At 45.4% G+C, this 17,617-nt stretch overlaps 1 protein-coding gene across 15 annotated transcripts in view; it reads left to right on the top strand.

Annotated features, from left to right (window-relative positions):
* LOC108040105 (serine/arginine repetitive matrix protein 2) overlaps positions 1 to 17,617 on the top strand; it is a 43,975-nt gene that overhangs the window by 5,440 nt on the left and 20,918 nt on the right. For 8 of the 15 annotated variants that reach the window (XR_001769049.2, XM_044460876.1, XM_017117353.2 and 5 more), the window contains exons 3-6: positions 7,704 to 8,091; positions 8,560 to 10,725; positions 10,851 to 11,183; positions 11,738 to 17,554. Coding sequence is in view for 14 of the 15 variants with exons in the window: in XM_044460876.1 (XP_044316811.1) it covers positions 7,704 to 8,091; positions 8,560 to 10,725; positions 10,851 to 11,183; positions 11,738 to 17,554 (8,704 nt within the window). In the remaining variant the exon portion in view is untranslated. Of the gene's footprint in view, positions 1 to 669; positions 1,024 to 7,703; positions 8,092 to 8,559; positions 10,726 to 10,850; positions 11,184 to 11,737; positions 17,555 to 17,617 lie in introns of those variants that run through there. The other 7 variants (XM_017117357.2, XM_017117356.2, XM_017117355.2 and 4 more) reach the window with 5 other exon arrangements.

Below are 17,617 nucleotides of genomic sequence, written 5' to 3'. Positions count from 1 at the left end.
CGGACACGGATTCTTTGCACAAAAAACCGAAATCGAACACGTTTCAATGCAATAACAGCGGATGAGCAATATACAAAAATATTGATTATATTTGTATTAAACGGAAACAAGGGGAAGGGGGTTTACCCTTATGTGGCAAACTCTTTTGTTCTTTTGTTTTAGCCTAATTGTTGACCAATTGTGCTTTGTCAATATTAATATTTCAATATCAAATTCATTTCAACACAATTTTATGTTAGATACCTCAAGTTTTCGAGTGCTTGTAAATTGGCTTGTTTTTATACAAATGGCTTTCTTTATATGAAATTGGAATTTGAAATTGATCTACTTTTGACGAAGTTTTGAATTGTTAAAGATAGCATTTAAAGACCGCAAACATCACATTCACTTGCTTTAGTTTTTTTCATAGATATGGATAATTGTATACAAATTGTAACTTTCTTAATATATGTTTTGTTTTTTGTTTTATTGGGAAAAACTTATTTTATATATGCCCCACTGTGCGACCGGTCGCGTCATCTTCGTATTCGTCGCTATTTCGTATTCGGTCATATCTCGGCTCACTGCCGACGTCGCTGCCGGCGTCGCTGTCGACGTCGTCTGCCGGTGACGACAGCGTTTAAGCGGCGGCCACTTTAGGCGGCTTTGATTCTGATTGGAAACTTCAGTCTGATTTTGGTGCTCGATCGATTGCAACGTGCCGACGCTCCGTGAAAAACAACAACTACCCAAAACAACAACGCTCAACAACCACAACAACAGTCAACAACGATCGCCTATTTTTTTTTTAAACACATTAATATTAATTTATCATTCGCACGAAATTAAAAGGGAAAAAGAAAAACCCTCAGGATTAGTCACACCTCTTGCCATCAAGTGTTTTTTTAACGTGCTTTTTGCCGGTGCAACAACAACCCAACGAAAAGAAAACTCCAATAACTACAAATCAGCAGCGAAAAGGAGAATTCCCAAATCAAAGAAAAAAACAAAAAAAGGAGGAATACAAATTCTTTTTTACCTGAGGTAATTTTCTGTCATTTCGACCAAAATGTGGGGGATAAAACGTAAAAGAAGCTGCGAACAGGCCGTTAAGCCGTCTCAATCCCCGTCTCTTTTACTCATTCACCGTCTTCGCATAACTTTCACACTTTCGCACAGTTTAGCTTAACCTTTCTTCCCAGCCTTTGCATAACAGTTAGTCAGTAACTGTAGCTATATCTGTACATCTGTTTAATACAGTCATCGTTGGCATTAAAGCGAACCCCCAAGAAAATTATAGCCGACTTAAAGGTAAACAAGTTGGCCCGAGACACCCCCACAATTTATTATTTAACAGGCCAATCAATACTGGCAGTAATTGCGGTGGTTGAAAAAATAAAAAAAAGATTTGCGCACTTTCTTGTTACATGTGAAAATTGACAAGTGCCATCTTTGGTCCCTTACAACGATATTTATAATTCATTTTTTTTAAAAGCTCTATTATAGTTAGTTACAAATTTATGTGAGTTGCAGTTATACAAATGTTCACAATTCTAATTACGAGTCACCAATTGCTGTTATAAAAATCTATTTTCATAACGCCATAAAGTATTTAATCTTGCACTTATAAAAATTCAAATGGAAAATACAGATACTACAGTTAAAATGATTATATGCCACCCAAAGAATATTTTTAAGGATGTATAATTTAGCAATTATCACCGATAGTTCCTAATAGATTGCCAAAATATTGGGATTTCTTGAATAGTATCAAAGAAGACGCCCCGAAGCTTACGCCTGCCAATTAGCGAGTGCTACCTGTAGCTGTTTCTACACCTATTTATATGTATATCTCTAGCTGTATTTGTATCTGTAACTGCGCCAAGTGGCTTGTAAACAAACAAACGGATCTTATCGGGGAATTAGTGCTCAGCTTGTGGGTTTTCGTCGCCAGTTGATCGAAGATCCCAACTAGAACAGCTGACGAGGGCGGGGGCGGGGTTAAATAGAAAGAGTTATACGGAAAGAGAGGGAGAGAGATACTACATATATAGCATGCTAATCGGGAGTGAATCTAATTACTGGCGAACAAGTTTACACCGCCGTGGGCCGTCGGCCTTGGCAACCGTTCTACGCTTTTCCACTTTTCCACCTTTCCACTTACGAAACCAGATCACAGCCGAAAGGGATTTATTTTCGGGGTGCGGGGCTCTGCCCGTAATTAGCCATGGTAATTGCTCCCATTGTCGGAGATAGATGTTCCGATAAATCTTAGCCGCACTCAATATGCAAAACTTTGTGGGTCTATATCGCCGGGGAAGTCTCTCTAAAAGGAAGTTTGAGCTGACTGAAAACACCATCTGTTGTGAAAAATCTATGACTATTATTGGGAGTTTAATCTATTATATTTTCTATTGAAAAGTTTACGAGTTGGCTTAAAGTACTTTTCTTAGGCTCCAATATTTTCCAGGTAAAAATCTGAACTGAGTCATACTTTAACGCAAATTGTCAAATGATATTTTATCTCAAGATTCTATTCCATAAAATTATACTTTTTTTTGAGACTCACAATCAAGAAAATAAATCATTTCTGAAAGCCTCTAAGCAAGAAAAATAATGATCCTCGGGCTCAAGATTGTATGCATATAAGAAAAACTATTAAATGATCTTCGGGCCAGGTAGTATATCGTTCTGATAATCACAGCCTTGACTTGAAATTAAGCAAGCTATAATTTCAGAAAACAGTGCAAATCGTTTTCCGGCCCGCGAAACAAAAACTCCACCTGCACTAATGACTGTGGCTCCGATAATTGTGTGGAATATACGTTATGCATAAAGATATTCACCCCCCGATTCCGTTTTCGTGTATGAGATCATTTCGGCTTTAAGATTAATACGAAACGGAGTTGTTTTTTTATTTTTGCCTCACCGATATGGTGACGATTGCCGGCTATATATCACCTATGGATCCAAGCTTGCATTATAATTTCCCACACGCGTGTAACCATTTGACAGCTGACCATCGATCAAAAAGCCGAAAGACCCAGAAACCGAAAACTGAGTTATTTTATACGTTTTCCCATGGCACAGTGGGGACCGGCTAATGTGGGTCCAGTTTTCTGGGGTCTTTTATATGCAAGCGACAGCCCACGAAAGTGCTCCACTTTTAGAACTCGGTTGGGGTTTTATAGAGCCATGTTTTATTCACCTGGGGCGATGTCATACCCAAAATAAGACGCAAACAATTAACAGCGCAACCGAAAACACAAATAAGTCCACGAAAGCAAACATAAACATGTTTTGCCCGCTCTGTCGGCTTCGCTGCCTTCGTCGACTGAAAATGACACAATTCAAAAATTCTAGATTCTAGATTCTATATTCTAGATTCTGTATTCTGTATTCTCGATTCGCAATTGGGCGGACAGTGGCAATTAGGTCACTTTAATATGCATATGCACACAGTACAGATTGAAGGGGAATCGGAATTGAAGCAAAATTTAAATCGAAATTGCCATAAATATACAAAACAAAATATATACAACAAGTGACGGCAATTAACGCCGGCAGCAAAGTGCAAAGCTATTTTTTCCAGCTGATTGTAGTGCTTTCACTGACAAAAAAATGTTACCTTAATGGTTAACAACCTGAATGTATATTTTTATATTTAAAATTTTAAAGAATGTTAAGACAAATAAGGAAAAAAAACTGAAACTTTTTTTAGTATGAAAACTGTGTTAAAAAAACAAAGCCAATAAAAATTATTTTCATATTATTCATTTCATATAAATTAATGTAATATTTCAATTTTGGAAAAGATCTCTAGATGAAAAACAAGTAACTTTTGCTGTGTGTATGAAAAAACGTTAATCATATAATATGATCTTATAATGTTTTTGACTCGAGATTAAGGATTGATTAGAAATTGGAAATTCACATCAAGTGATAATATACATTTTCCCACATTGCGTATGAGTGATAAACTTTAAGGCCATTTTAAAAAAATGTCATTCAAAAACATTTATTTAAAGATATTTTGATGATTCCAAAAAATCTTGTGTAGAAATTGAATTCTTTTTGAATAAATTTATTAGTATATCATTAAAATAATCTTAATTCATTTTAAAATAATCTTAAGAATTATAATATTTCGCATCACAGTTTTAAGTCGAGTGACCAAGAAAATTTTACTTTGCACGTTTGTACGTATGTATTTCTGTCATTATCATTGAACTTGATAAATACATTATCTATAGGGAAATAATATTCAGTAAAATATGTACTATTTTTAAACTCTTACTATATGCCACTATTCTTAATATTTCATGTCTTATCTCGATTGAAGTGCAATTAAATGAGGAATCATTTAGTCATAAGCTAATCGCAGCCAAGGTTTATCAGTACAGTGAGCACCGAATAAGTGGGAGTTCCTCAGCTGACCCCTTGACCTTCTCCTTCGCGATCTCTCTCTCGTTTTTTTTTGATTTCCTCTCAATTAAGTTTTAATAAATTTTAATTTCAACAACAAAAAGATTTTTGGCGCAAAAAAAACAAAAGTTGGAGGTCAACATTGCTGACACGACAGCTCAAAAATGAAAAACAAAAACAGCTAAAAAGCGAAAAAACTTCAAAATAATTTATCAGCATTCGCACATCAACGAAATCTCGCACGTCACGTCATCAGACAATGAGGGAGCGAGAGGGCGGTAGAGCAAGAGAAGAAGAGAGCGAGAGGGAAGAGCGGTCCATCCCATCATTAGGCCCGCAGTCGACGTCGCAGTAGCAGTCGACGTCGACGCCAACAGGTTGCCGCTGCCGACGTCGCTGCAGAGGTGCGAAATCTGCCGACGCCGCTGCCTCTTCAACTGGTTATCACAGTACTTTTAGAAATTACGTCATTTGGGCAGAGACAGGCACAGAGAGTTACACTGCAAAAAAAGTTCAAAAATATACAGGAGTTTACAGATCCGTTTCGAATTTTTACCCTTAAAAATAAAAAAAAATTTAGCCAATTGCCGAAAATAGAAATTCTGTATTTACATATACATACATATACATAGACGTCGCAAAAATCTATGCTTTAAAACTAGTTTTTTTAGGTTGTTAATCAGACCAAACGAAGCCACTAAATATTCTTAAAATGTTTTTTAAAGCTTAAAGTAAACAAAAGCCAACTATTTTGTATAAAGATAATTGCAGAGAATTTGTTGTGTCTAATCACACAGAGTTCCTTTTTGTCATAACAGACTTAAATAAATTATTATGAAGGCTTAGAATCCTTTATTTTTCCATTTTCTGAATTGCAGTCGGCTTGAAGGCTGGACTTTACTAAATCCATTCTTTGACAATTAAAACATTTTGTGAGTTAAATTATTCCAACATTTTTGTCAGTGCACAAAGAGAGGTAGAGGCTGTGGCAGCGGCGCAGGCAGAGGCGTTTTAAGACGCAGGTCTAGACTAACCCCCACCCAACCACGCGACCAGTTCTTGAAATAAAAAAAAAAACAACACACTCAAGCGAACAAACAAACAAACAAAAAAGAAAAAACAACAAAGCAAAGTTGCAATCTTTTTGCGCAGACACACAGCACACACACTTAGATGCTACTCTCTTTGATTTCGCGCATTTTGTTTTATTTTGTCAATTCGAATGCGTTGATTTGGGCGAGTGAAAGCGCTGAAAGTAATGGCAGCGCCATCTGTCGTTCCGTTTTGTCAGAAAAGAAAGCACCAACTTCGCTATCAATCACTGGGGATGCCGCAAATCTGAGATTTCGCTAATAACTAGGGAAATGGCAGAAACCATAAATCTCTGGGAGTTGCAGGAAAGGTTCGTCGAACAACTAAAACTAATGGTCTCCAGCTGATCTAATTAAAACGAACTTCAACTGGCTCTTCCAAATTGACCACATGGTCATGAGAACTTGAAAATGCCATTATTTCGAGTCTTCATTCGTGATTCTATGATAATAATCTAATGTATCAAAAAAATAGACTTATATAATTAGAAATTAAATAAGTTGAAAATAATTTATGATAACTAAATCTCTTTTTTGACCGCGATTTCTAAATTCAATTATTAAACTCGATAAGCTACTGTAAATGATTTAAATCTTTCTGTTTACCCTTTTTTCAACTCAATAAAATGAAATCACATCATTGTTTGTTAAATTTAACGTTTGAATAATCTTGATATTATTCATAGTTTCCCATTCCTAGTTTCATCCATCATTTACTACTACCATTTATCTGCAAATTATTCATAATTCCATTTCCTATATACTTCCCTTCATATACATCGAGTGTGGAGTTCCATCTGGTTTTAGGAAGTTGCCCATTTGTCTGTCATGTGGCCTCAGTTTGGCTAAAATTAAACAGTTAGCAAAGCTAGCCCCCCTCCCCCTGCCTTCCACCCACTCTACGTAGAGATCGAGGTGTCATTATTGTTAATACAAATGTTATTTGACATGTTTTTCCGCCAAAGCGAAACTGGTCGTTTTGAGGTGAGGTGATATCACCGCTTCAACTTCACTCAATTTGTTTGCTAACGATATTGTGATCGCTACCTCACCACCTCTCTCTTTCTCACCCTCTATAAAGTCTGCCACCTTACTAGATTATTGTTTAAATAAATACGATCGTTCTGCCCGGACCTTTGTTGTGGCCAATACGATCCGCTTATCGGTCAGTTGGAATTGTTCCATGTTTTATTTATAAGCTGGAAACGTCAGCCCTCGATTCCGATTCGATACCGATAAGCTACAAGAAATGCGAGACTCCGAGAATTCCACAGAATGAGGGAGTAACTGGAGTGAATTCCTGCAAACTGAAATGGGACTGACCCCCTGTCATCAAAACTTTGTTTATATTTGGTAAACTGAGGCCAAGCAGATTACACACACTCAAAACTTTTTAATATTTCAAGCTCTATTATTAGAAAAAGGTATAACTTATCGCAATACCATTCCCCATCAATCATTTCGTTCGCCTGAATCATTCAATTTGTTACCCTTACGCTAATCCCAGCCATTTTTGGTCATCGGTTGCTTCTGCCATTGAAATCCGAGAACTTATTGGGGGCGTCATCTTCATCATCTTTCTCGCCGGCTAGAAGCCGACTCGACTCGATTCGATTCGATTTCTGTCTATAAGGCAAGTGGCTGAGTCAGGCGGACTGGCTCTGGCCAACTGCAGTTGTTGTGTTGGCTGACCGGCTAATTGTTAGTGGCCCGGGGCGCCATAAAAGGCGATCCAGCCGCTGGAAGCGACGAGCGTGGGCTCCCTGCACTCCACTTGGACTCGCTCTGTACTCTACTCCACTCGCAGGCACTCAAACTTGAGCACGAGTTCACTTGGCTTAATTGGCTCAAGGACGGGCCTGTCTACAGATACACAAAAATAGATGAACTACATTAGGAAAGAAGTATGGAGACCACGAAAAAGAGCTCTACACTAGACAACAATTATAAGTTGTAGAAAACGAAAGAAAAACGAGGCATATAAATATTTACCGAAGACGTTTTTCTTGTCTTAAAAGCGGTTTAAATATTTTAAACAATATTATAAAAAATACACAAATTAAAATGAATAGCTGGGAAAAAACTCTTGGGAAAAAAATATATATATAATACTTGTCCAAAAAGTGGTTTATTATAAAAATAAATTGCATATATACCAAAGCCATTTTCTAGATAATAACCGCAACATTCTTTCCTCACCCTTTTCAGTGGCAGCAGTCCGAGGACAGCGAACGCAAAAAGCAGATCCGATCGCATCTCTATAAGCTGCGCGAGTCGCGACTTTGCAACCTCTATAGGCACGAATCGGACCCAATGTCGGAGCCCAACGGAAACGGACATGGCAACGTGAACACGCTGGCCGGATACGCAGGCAAGGATCCGTTGGCCACCAGCCACGGGGATGCCCTGCTGGACCAGAACTTCCAGAGCCTCAAGTCGAAGGAGGTCCGCGATTCGACCAGTCCCACTCATGAGCTGCGATTCCACTCGATGACGCTCAGCCAGCCCAATACAACCGGTTGGGATGTGCAGACCTCCTCGGAGGTCAGTCCCGATGGACGGGCCTATCGCACCGAAACTCTGGCCAAAACAGATGGTGAGTCCTGATCCTGAAGAGGATTTCTTTTGCTTGGTGGTAGCTCCTTTTGTCTGGCTAGCACCAAAGCTGACCAAAAGAGACACTTGCTGGCAGTTCGTTGATTGACTGGATTGGATTATTTATTCAAAATCATAAATAGAAAAATATCAAAACTAAGAATAATAAGCTGGAATAAATATAGTTATGAAGGGATAGCTTTAAAAACAGAACTTTATGGTTGTCGATCTTTAAAGCTTTAAGTCATTTGTAGCTAATAGGGAATTAATGATTCTTTATGGTTTTACAAAAACTAAAAGCCATTCCAGTCAGTCATCTGAGTTAGCTGTAAGTGTCCAACCAACCTAACCCCCCTGTCCCTTGTCGGTGAAGTTTTGTGTATAACCCAATTCTGTTTGTTCTGTATGTCCATGTCCACCACTCGACCTCCCACCCAACGACCTCCGAACACCCCGAACACAATCGCAGGCGTGGAGAAGCTCAATGGTGGTGGCCTGGCCGAGTTCAAAGGTCGCAACGAGCAGCGCTCGAGTGCCTCGCATCAGGGCGACGACAAGAACTTCGTGAAGCAGGCATCGGATAGCTCGAAGACCCAGCTCCAAGAGACGGTGGTCTTTGGGGATGAGAACAGCGGTCGCACCGAGATGAAGATGAGCTCCACCTCCACCTCGTCCACCTCCAAGGTGGTGTCCTCCTCGTCCACCGTGGAATACGGCGATGAGCCGCGATATCTGCTGGATAGCCAGGAGAAGAAGCCACAGCAGTCGCAGCAGCAGCAGCACCATCAGCGAGAGTGGGAGCAGGAACAGAGGCGACAGGAGCAGCGCATCCAAGAGCAAATGCAGCGACAGGAGCAACAGATTCGCCAGGAGCAATTGCAGCGCCAGGAGGAATTCCAACGGCAGGAGCAAATCCAGCGTCAGGAACAACTGCAGCGCCAGGAGGAGCGATTCTCGGAGAGCCGCGAGCAGAGCAACAGCACCCGGAATGTCCAGACCCAGCAGCATTATGAGGAGAACAAGCGCTATGTGGATATGGACAAGGCCTCGCCGGAATATCAACGCCATGTGCAACACCTGATGGAGCAGCCCGGCGAGATCATCTCCAATACGGTGGAGTATCCCAAGCCGAATGTCAAGATGATCACCACCGTTAAGCGGCTGCCGGACGGAACCATTGTCAAAAACAAGCGTTACGAGACGGAGCAGCTCACCCCCAGCCAGAACCAGAACCAGACAACCCATAAGCAGACCAACAACCAGAGCCACAATCAAACCCGTAATCAAACCCACAATCAAACCCACAATCAGCGACGTGCACAGGATGTGCAGGATAGTCAGGTTCGCGATGTGGTGGACAACGTGGAGCAGAAGCATGTGACGGAGTCGCAGAGCTTCTCCTCGGTGAAGAAGTCCAGCCGACGTTTCTCCACGGAAACCACCTCGGAAACCGTGGAGGAGTACGATGATCGCGGACAGCCCTTGTCCAAAGTGGTGCAGAAGGCACCGGCACCCACCACCTTACACTCGCAGCCACGTCAGTCGCCGACCAGTGACTTCAGTACCCACGGTTTCCCCTCGGTCCGTCCGAACAAGCCCACCCAGGAGTATCCCTCGCAAAGACCAGCCGCAGCTGGCGAGGAGGTGGTGGTGGTGCGTTCGGAGAAGAGCCGCCAGGTGAAACAGCAGACCAGTTCGCAGCGCACCACCGAAACGGAGGTGGTGGGCGATGATTACAATCAGCCCCAGAGGTCGCCACAGAAACTCAGGGAGGCGCCATCACCTAGCTGGGAGCAGCCCAGCCCCACCAGACGCCAGCCGGTGGATGAGGATTTCAGCACCCATGGATTTCCCTCGGTGCGAACCACCACCACTCGGTCCGATCAGCCCGATGGCGAGGTCTTGCAGACAGCCAAGACGGTGAGTCGCAATCAGAGCGCCAATCGCAAGACGAACACGGAGCGGATCATTGAGACGCAGGTGGAGCATCCACATGCGCCCTCCCACACCACCCACACCCACACCCACTCCACTCCCAGATCTGGAAGTCCACGTCGATCTCAGCCACGTGAGGATTACGGAAACCAGGGTGTGACTTCGCCTCGTGGGCCAGCTGGAAAGCCGAGCCAAACGCGTCCCAGCACCACTGGAGGTAGCAGCACCACCAAGACAACCACCACTTCGGAGCCGTTGACGCGGCGTCAGTTGCAAAAGGAGCGCGAGGTGGATGCCGCCCATCGGGCCTTTGCCGCCTCGCTGCGAAGCAGTTCGCCGGCCGACAGCACCACCTCGGTGGGATCGCACCACCAGACGCCGCGCTCGAGCGTCTCCTCGAATCGCACCTTCCGCCGGGAAATGCGTGAGGGCTCGCACGATAGCCAGGCGCCATCGGAATCGAGCAGGATTAGCTCAACCACTGTGACCAGACACACGGGTGGCCACACCACCAGCAGCACCACCAAGACCAAGACCACCAGGCCGGTGAAGAGTCCCAGCGAGCCGAGGTCGCCCACACCGAAAGCAGGAGGAAATGTGATTACCACCACGACCACAACCACAAGCAGCACCACCAAGTCCAGTCCCAGTCCAGCACCACCTTCACCCACTTCGGCACCAGCCAGTTCCGCACCACCAGGTACGAATTAGAGAAAAAAATGAAAGGTTGAAAACTTTTAATTAAAAAAAAAAAAGAAACCACATGACTATATGCTATATAAATATTGGAACTATGAACTATGTATATGAATGTATATCCTTCAGATAACAAGCTATCACAGTATACGTATACTACCACTAAGCCCGGCGATATATTCTCTCTGCCACCAACTACTCCTCCTACTATTAACAACGAACCAACACTAACCACCACCACCAAAACAACAACCACCACCTCCAACAACCAGAACCACCCGAAACAATCTGCAATCGAAACCGCTACCGCTACCGATACCGATTCCCAGCCGATCCGCAAGGTGAAGCTGAGCGCTAACGAGGCAATGGTGGTGGAAGAGGCACCCTGTGTGCGGCGTCAATATTACCAACTTGGAAACGAGGGGGAAAACCCCGAGACGCCCGAGAGCTCAGGGACCCCTGGTAAGGCTTGAATTCAACCACTACCCGAAAATTGCCAAAAGAAATAAAAAAAAAATCAAGAAACTCTGTACACCTAACTATCTATCTATACTTCTTTATTTTTTGGATTTTTTTGCAAATAAATATACTTGAAACTGTTTACCAAAAAACCGCAACTCTGAAATGTTCAATGTTCAATGTCTTGACCAAGCACAACACAAATTGAAATTGCACTGAATCACTGAAACTGGGAAGCCAAATGGGTTGCAGAGTGAATGAAAGATCTGTGGCCCTAACTCTACTACTCCAAGTCTAACAATTTTTCTCTCGAGCTTTCACTAATGGGTGTATTTGCCATTGCCTGAGACTGAGCCTGTGCCTGCCTAATCCTGTAGAAATCGCCTAACCCTCGCAGCTGAAGCTGCCAACGTAGTTGTAACTAATCCTAACATATTAACAAGGGCTTTGCCATAGTAGACACAACTTATGTACACCTTAGCACACACCGGTTGTAGAAGTAGTCGAGATCACGTAGCGCCTTGCGTCCCCCAGTCTTATGCCCTGATCCGTTGCAGCCAGCAAGAAGCCCCACCCAATGAGGAAGCCCATTGACGAACCGGAGCATCAGCCTCAGCTGAGGCGTAGCTCCAAGTCGCCCAGTGTGGAGCCGCGCACGGTGCAGCGGGAAACGACTTTCGAGGGTCGACGCTCATCCCAGCCCGTGGATCAGCTTTCGATCGATGAGCTGATTCTCATTGAACAGATGAGCGGAGCTCCGGGCCTGCCCACGATGCCTGAGAAGCCATCAGCTAGGGATCAGAGTCCGCAGAAGCCATCACCTAGGGCTCAGAGCCCTGGGAAACCATCAACTAGGGCTCAGAGTCCCGAGAAGGGTCCTGGACTGCCACAGCCTAGGGCAACTCCTAGACAAAGTCCCGAAAAGGAGCAGCCAGCCTTCAAACAACCACGTGAGTTAGCCACTACAGGCCAGTTTGAAAAGCAACTGCCTCAGAGTCCGGGAAAGACTCCTGGATGGACTCAGCCTCAAGTCTCACCCCGTCAAAGTCCCGAAAAGCAGTTGCCCCAAGCCCAAGGTCCCGAGAAGGCTCCTGTAGTTGACCAGCCTAGTGCTTTGCCGCGTGAATCTCCCCATAAACAAATACCCCGAGCTCAGACTCCCGAAAAAGCTCCTGGACTGTCCCGTGTTTCACCCCGTGAAAGTCCTGAGAAGCAGTTGCCCCATGAAATTCCTACGAAATTCCGTCAAAGTCCGGAAAAGGAACTCACCAACCAACAGAAACGAGAGGAGGAGATTTTCCGTAGTACCATAACCACTACACAAAAACGAACCACAAATAACTTTAACGAAGAATTCCTAACGAACGAACGAGATAATCAGAATCAGCCAAACTATGAAAACAAACCCCAGGCCCCAGGTAAATTTGAACCGAAAACAAAACCGCAGGAGGCTATTGAGAGCCCAGATGGTGGATTTATCTCCAAAGGAACTGAACCTGAGACCCAACCAGAAGAAAAAGAGGCACCTACTTATCGCAAGAAAGGTTTAACTCGTCGAGAGACCTTCGAGGATCGATGCCGCCAAATTTTGGGCATGGAGGAAGATGGCGATACTCAGGGAAGTTATACTAAACGACCGGATAACAATCAGGAAAATGAGAATGTTACTCACACCACCATAGAGACCATCGAAGTAAAAATCGAAGATTGTCCCGATGATGATGACGATGATCACCCTCGCCGGGTGACTGAGACATTTGTGGTGCGTACACAGCCGAAAATAAAGGTGGAGGAGGAGCTTCTCGTGGATGTTACCGAGCCAGAGGATGTGGGGATTCTGAAGACTCCCTCTAAAATGGCCCCCAAGGAAGAGGATAGTCCTAACTATCGAAACGAGCAAGAAATTCCCAAAGCCCCCAAGAAGGAGCAGGAGATTCCCAGAGCTCCCAAGAAGGAGCAAGAGATTCCCAAGACCCCAAAGAAGGAGCAAGGTCCTTCTTACGTGAAGGACGGAGAAACCCCCAGACATCCCAAGGAGTTGGAAAATCCCAAGTATCCAAAGGAACAACAAAGTCCTAGATATCCGAAGGAGCCATCAAATGTTGGGTATCCCAAGGAGATCCCCAGGAATCCCAAAGAGGATGCCGAAACGATTCATATTAATGAAGAGACCATTGTCATTAGCAAGCAGGTTTCGAAATCTCCCACTCCTACCTGGTCTCCTTCTCCGGAACGCAGGGCTCCGAAAAACTCCCATTCACCTTCTCCTTCTGCATCACCTTCAGTGTCACCCTCCTTTGGGAGGAAAACTCCAACCAAGCTGGAGTCAAGCTTTGTCACCGAGAAGATCATTGATTGCCAGGGAAAAACTATTGTGGAGAAAATCAGACAGAGGTCGCGAACTCCAAGTCCCACTACAACCAAAAAGGGTACAAAGCCAACCCAAAAGCTGCCGAAAAAAGTACCCGAAACCGAATCGGAACCTGAAAAGGAATCAGAGCCGGAAACGAAGAATAAGACAACCAGTGTGACAATTACGAAAACCGAAACCGAACGTCGCAATTCGCGCACCTCCAAAACAAAGCAACCACTGACGCCCAAGGAGTCACAATCTAAGCTCCCAGCCGCAAAAAGTCCTCGGAAGGATTCGCTGAAGGGGTGCAAACGGGACAGTTTGGTGGAAGAGACACGAACAACTACGACAGCTACAACAACTCGGCAGGTTCGCAAGCCCAACGATACTAATGGTTCACCTTCCATCAAGGATCGTCTTCGCTCTTCGCCACGCAAGCAAAAAACATCTCCACAGCAAACCCGAACACCCACTCCGGCACAATCACGAAACCCTGAAGACGACGTCGATGGAGACTCTACTTCTCCAGATGTTAGCCCTTCGAGGGTGAGTAACGAACGTCGGCGTTCTAGCAATATTTCCGTGCACACGGAAATCATCATTGACCATACGGCTCCCAAATCCCCGAGAACAGAGAGGCGACCTCTAAATAATACTAGTAGTGCTCCCAGTCCGATAAGAAAACTTCCAGTAACGGAGCGCAAGGAGTCGGCTCCCGTGCCACGAGTGACCCGACGCGATAAAACCGAGAAGGTCACGCGATCAACCAGCGAGAATATCATTAAGATGAGCGGTAATAAGCCTCATCCTGAGATGAGTAGCCTAAAGCCAGTTGGTGAAAGAACTCGACCAAGTAAATGCTGCACCACAAAGACGATCAATCTAAGCGAGCAGCGAATCAATACAGCTACTGATATTGAGGGTGTGATCATTGACATTCAACAGGCGAAGAGCTCGAGGGAACCATCTCCGGATAGGATTGTACCCACACCCGTGCCCGCTGAGGTGGAAACGGGAAAGCCACGTTACCCAGATGTCGTGCAGGAGCCCGATGATGAGCCCCGTCGTAAGCCACAGGTTACAAATATACCAATTTTCGAGGAGGAATCTCAAACCTTTGTGGGTTGTCAGATCTCGGAACTGCGCAGCTCAAATGGATTAGAGGAAGATATACTGGACAATCCCACAGTGGAGGCTCCTAAGAGCCTGGACTATCCCGTAAATACTCCCGATACGGACGAGAGTCTGTTGAGTGTGCACGAGAAGGTCTCCCGATTCACTCACTCCGCCGAAAAGGTAATGCAACCACGAGCATCTGCCCCATTTAGCAGGGAGTTCGATACGCACGCCAAGATTCCTGAAAACGATGAGTGCCTGCTTAGCATAAACCAGAAGGTAGACAAGTTCCTGCGCACTGCCGAGAACGTTATCAGGCCTTCTTCGCTCTCTCCTCGACCTGAGATAGAGCGCCCCGGTCTGGAGGAAATCGATGAAGAGCTCCTTCGGGACGATTGCACCCTGAGTGTCTCCCAGAAAGTGCACAAGTTTATCGACACAGCCGAGAAGTTGGCACCTAGCATGCCACAGAAATCGCCACGCTTGGTTGCCAACATTGAGCGCCACATTTCCCGTCAGAGCGAACCAGAGCGAGAGTTGGACGAGGAATCAGAACCAGAACTGGATCGGGATACAGATGTGGAGGATGAGGACCAAACTAGCCATCTGGAGACAGAAGAAGAAGTCAGTCAAACTGTGACCAAAAAGGAAACCATACGGGAATTTAAGCAACAAACAAAGGAAAGCAAGGAAACACGAAGGGAATCCAAGGAAGAGCCAGAAAAGGGACCTAAGAGAGTGCCCCAAAAAGAACCCCAAACGAAGCTCAAGGAAGAACCCGCCAAGGTGCCTAAATATCAAGCAAAGCTACCACAAAAAGTGTCACAATGGGAGCCTAAAAAGCAACCTCAAAAAGATCCCAAGTTGCCCCGAAAAGATTCCTTATGGGATCCCAAAAGGCAGCCCCTAACAAAGCTCAAAGATGAACCTGAAATGGTGACTAAAAGGGAACCCAAGGCTCCACAAAAGGAACCCCAAACGAAGCTCAAAGACGAACCGGAGACGGTAACTGAAAAATCTCACCAAAAGGAACGACCCAGGGATAATATAGAACAATCCGAAGAGGAGCCAGAATACTCTCCCGAAGAAGAATTCGAAGATGAGCCCCTGCCAATGACCAAGACACATACCACAGCCATCGAACTAAAGCGTCAGAAAGATATCCTCAATCGGCCCTCGGTCTTTGGACAGCGCACTTCAGAACGCAAACCTAGCACAACGCCGACTCCAACTAAAGTGAATGGAAATCGTGGCCGACCAAGTCCTAGCACCAGCTTGATTACTGAAGAAAAGAGATCGTACAGAAATCAGGTGACCAATGTGTCTAAACCAGGTTCTAGAAAAACGACTCCATCGGCCATACCCTCTGTCCAATCGCCGCCACCTAAGACAACCAGTATTTCCAAACGAATGGAGCAAATCAGTCAGCAGTCATGGGTCGTCCAAGATGTTGATGTGGACGTTGAGGTGGTGGGACCAGCGCCACCTTCCCACATCAGCGGAAGGCCACAAGGAAAAAGCCCATCCCCAACGTCATCACGATCGCCATCACGATCTCCCTCCCGATCGCCCAGTAGACGCACCTCCACCAATGCGAACACGACCACCACTACCACCACCACTGAGCACCGCCACCCGAGCACCACCAAGTCAACCACTCCCAAACCGACTCCAACTAACCCGACCAATGACGAGCCCGAAATCACACCCATTGAATCCTTTACAGAAAAGAGCATCACCACCACTTACACGACGAACACCACTGGACGAAATGTGGGCAGCCGCAGGAATGTATTTGAGGTAGCGCCAGCCCAGGAAACTCCAGTGGAGTCCGAGCCCACTGGACGGCGTCCCTCGTACATGGATCACACGAAGAGCTCACTGGAGCACATTCGACGCGATTCGCTGGAGATTAACAAGAGTCACTATTCCAGAAAGTCTTCCGTGGAGGACGATTCCCCGGTAGAGCCACGCAATCCCAACACATCCGTAAAGTTCGATGTGCCAAGGAAGACACCGTCGAGGGGTGGAGATGAGCCTAGGAAGGGCTCCCTGAAAGGTAAAGATGACGACTCCGATTTGGAGCTTGAGATCGAGGAGATCTTTGATCTTCAGCGACTCGAGAAACTCCTAGAAACAGTGGCAAGCTACGAAATGCGTCGTCGCATTCGCGCCCAGATGCGTCTCATTCGCAAAAACATGATTAATGCGGGCACGACAACCACAATCACCACAATTACCACCACAACGACTCCGGGAAAAAGTTCACCGCTTCCCAAGAAGCGGGAGCAGAGTCCTGTGGGCAGTCCTGAAACAAAGTCCATTGGCAGTAGCCTCAAGGAAGTGCGCACTACCACGAGTCGTCGACGAGTGGAGCAGGTGGACAGCACTACCGCACCAGGAAAAACATCACCGCAGGGTAAGCCGCCAGTGAAGCCAAGGGAAAGAAGTGCGAGTCCCGCCCAGAAACGGCGCAATAGTCCACCGGGAAAGCAATCGCCCGGAGATAGAAGCACCACTTTAACCACCAAGGTCACGACTAGTAGCACTACCCGAGGTGCTCCCAGTAAACCCGCTCAAGGCCCCATTTGGGCAGATCGCTCCAAGGTGCTGAAAGGTCATGCGACCGTTCCCCAACAAACAAATGGAAGTACTCCACGCAAGGGATCCACTTCTAGCACCACTTCGAGCAGTGGCAAAATCACTCGTACATTGACCAGCTCCAGCACCACCACTAGCTCCAGTAGCACCACCAACTCTCGTAACAAGCAGGGCGAGGAGGACTCGATCACCTCCAGCTATGGTGTGGGACCCACGGATGAGAACGGATTACCCCTATTTGGAATTCGGGCGCTCAAGAAGAAAGCGACGCCACCGATAGAGGAACCCTGTGAGACCAAGCAAGGTGAGTGGGGAGATAATCCTTATGTATTATATAATTTTTTTAATACCCATTCTTGTTTTATAC

This window comes from Drosophila rhopaloa, unplaced genomic scaffold (genome assembly GCF_018152115.1).
Source record: "Drosophila rhopaloa isolate 14029-0021.01 unplaced genomic scaffold, ASM1815211v1 contig_3, whole genome shotgun sequence".
Lineage (NCBI taxonomy): Eukaryota > Metazoa > Arthropoda > Insecta > Diptera > Drosophilidae > Drosophila > Drosophila rhopaloa.
This window is presented reverse-complemented; position numbering and strand designations above follow the sequence as displayed.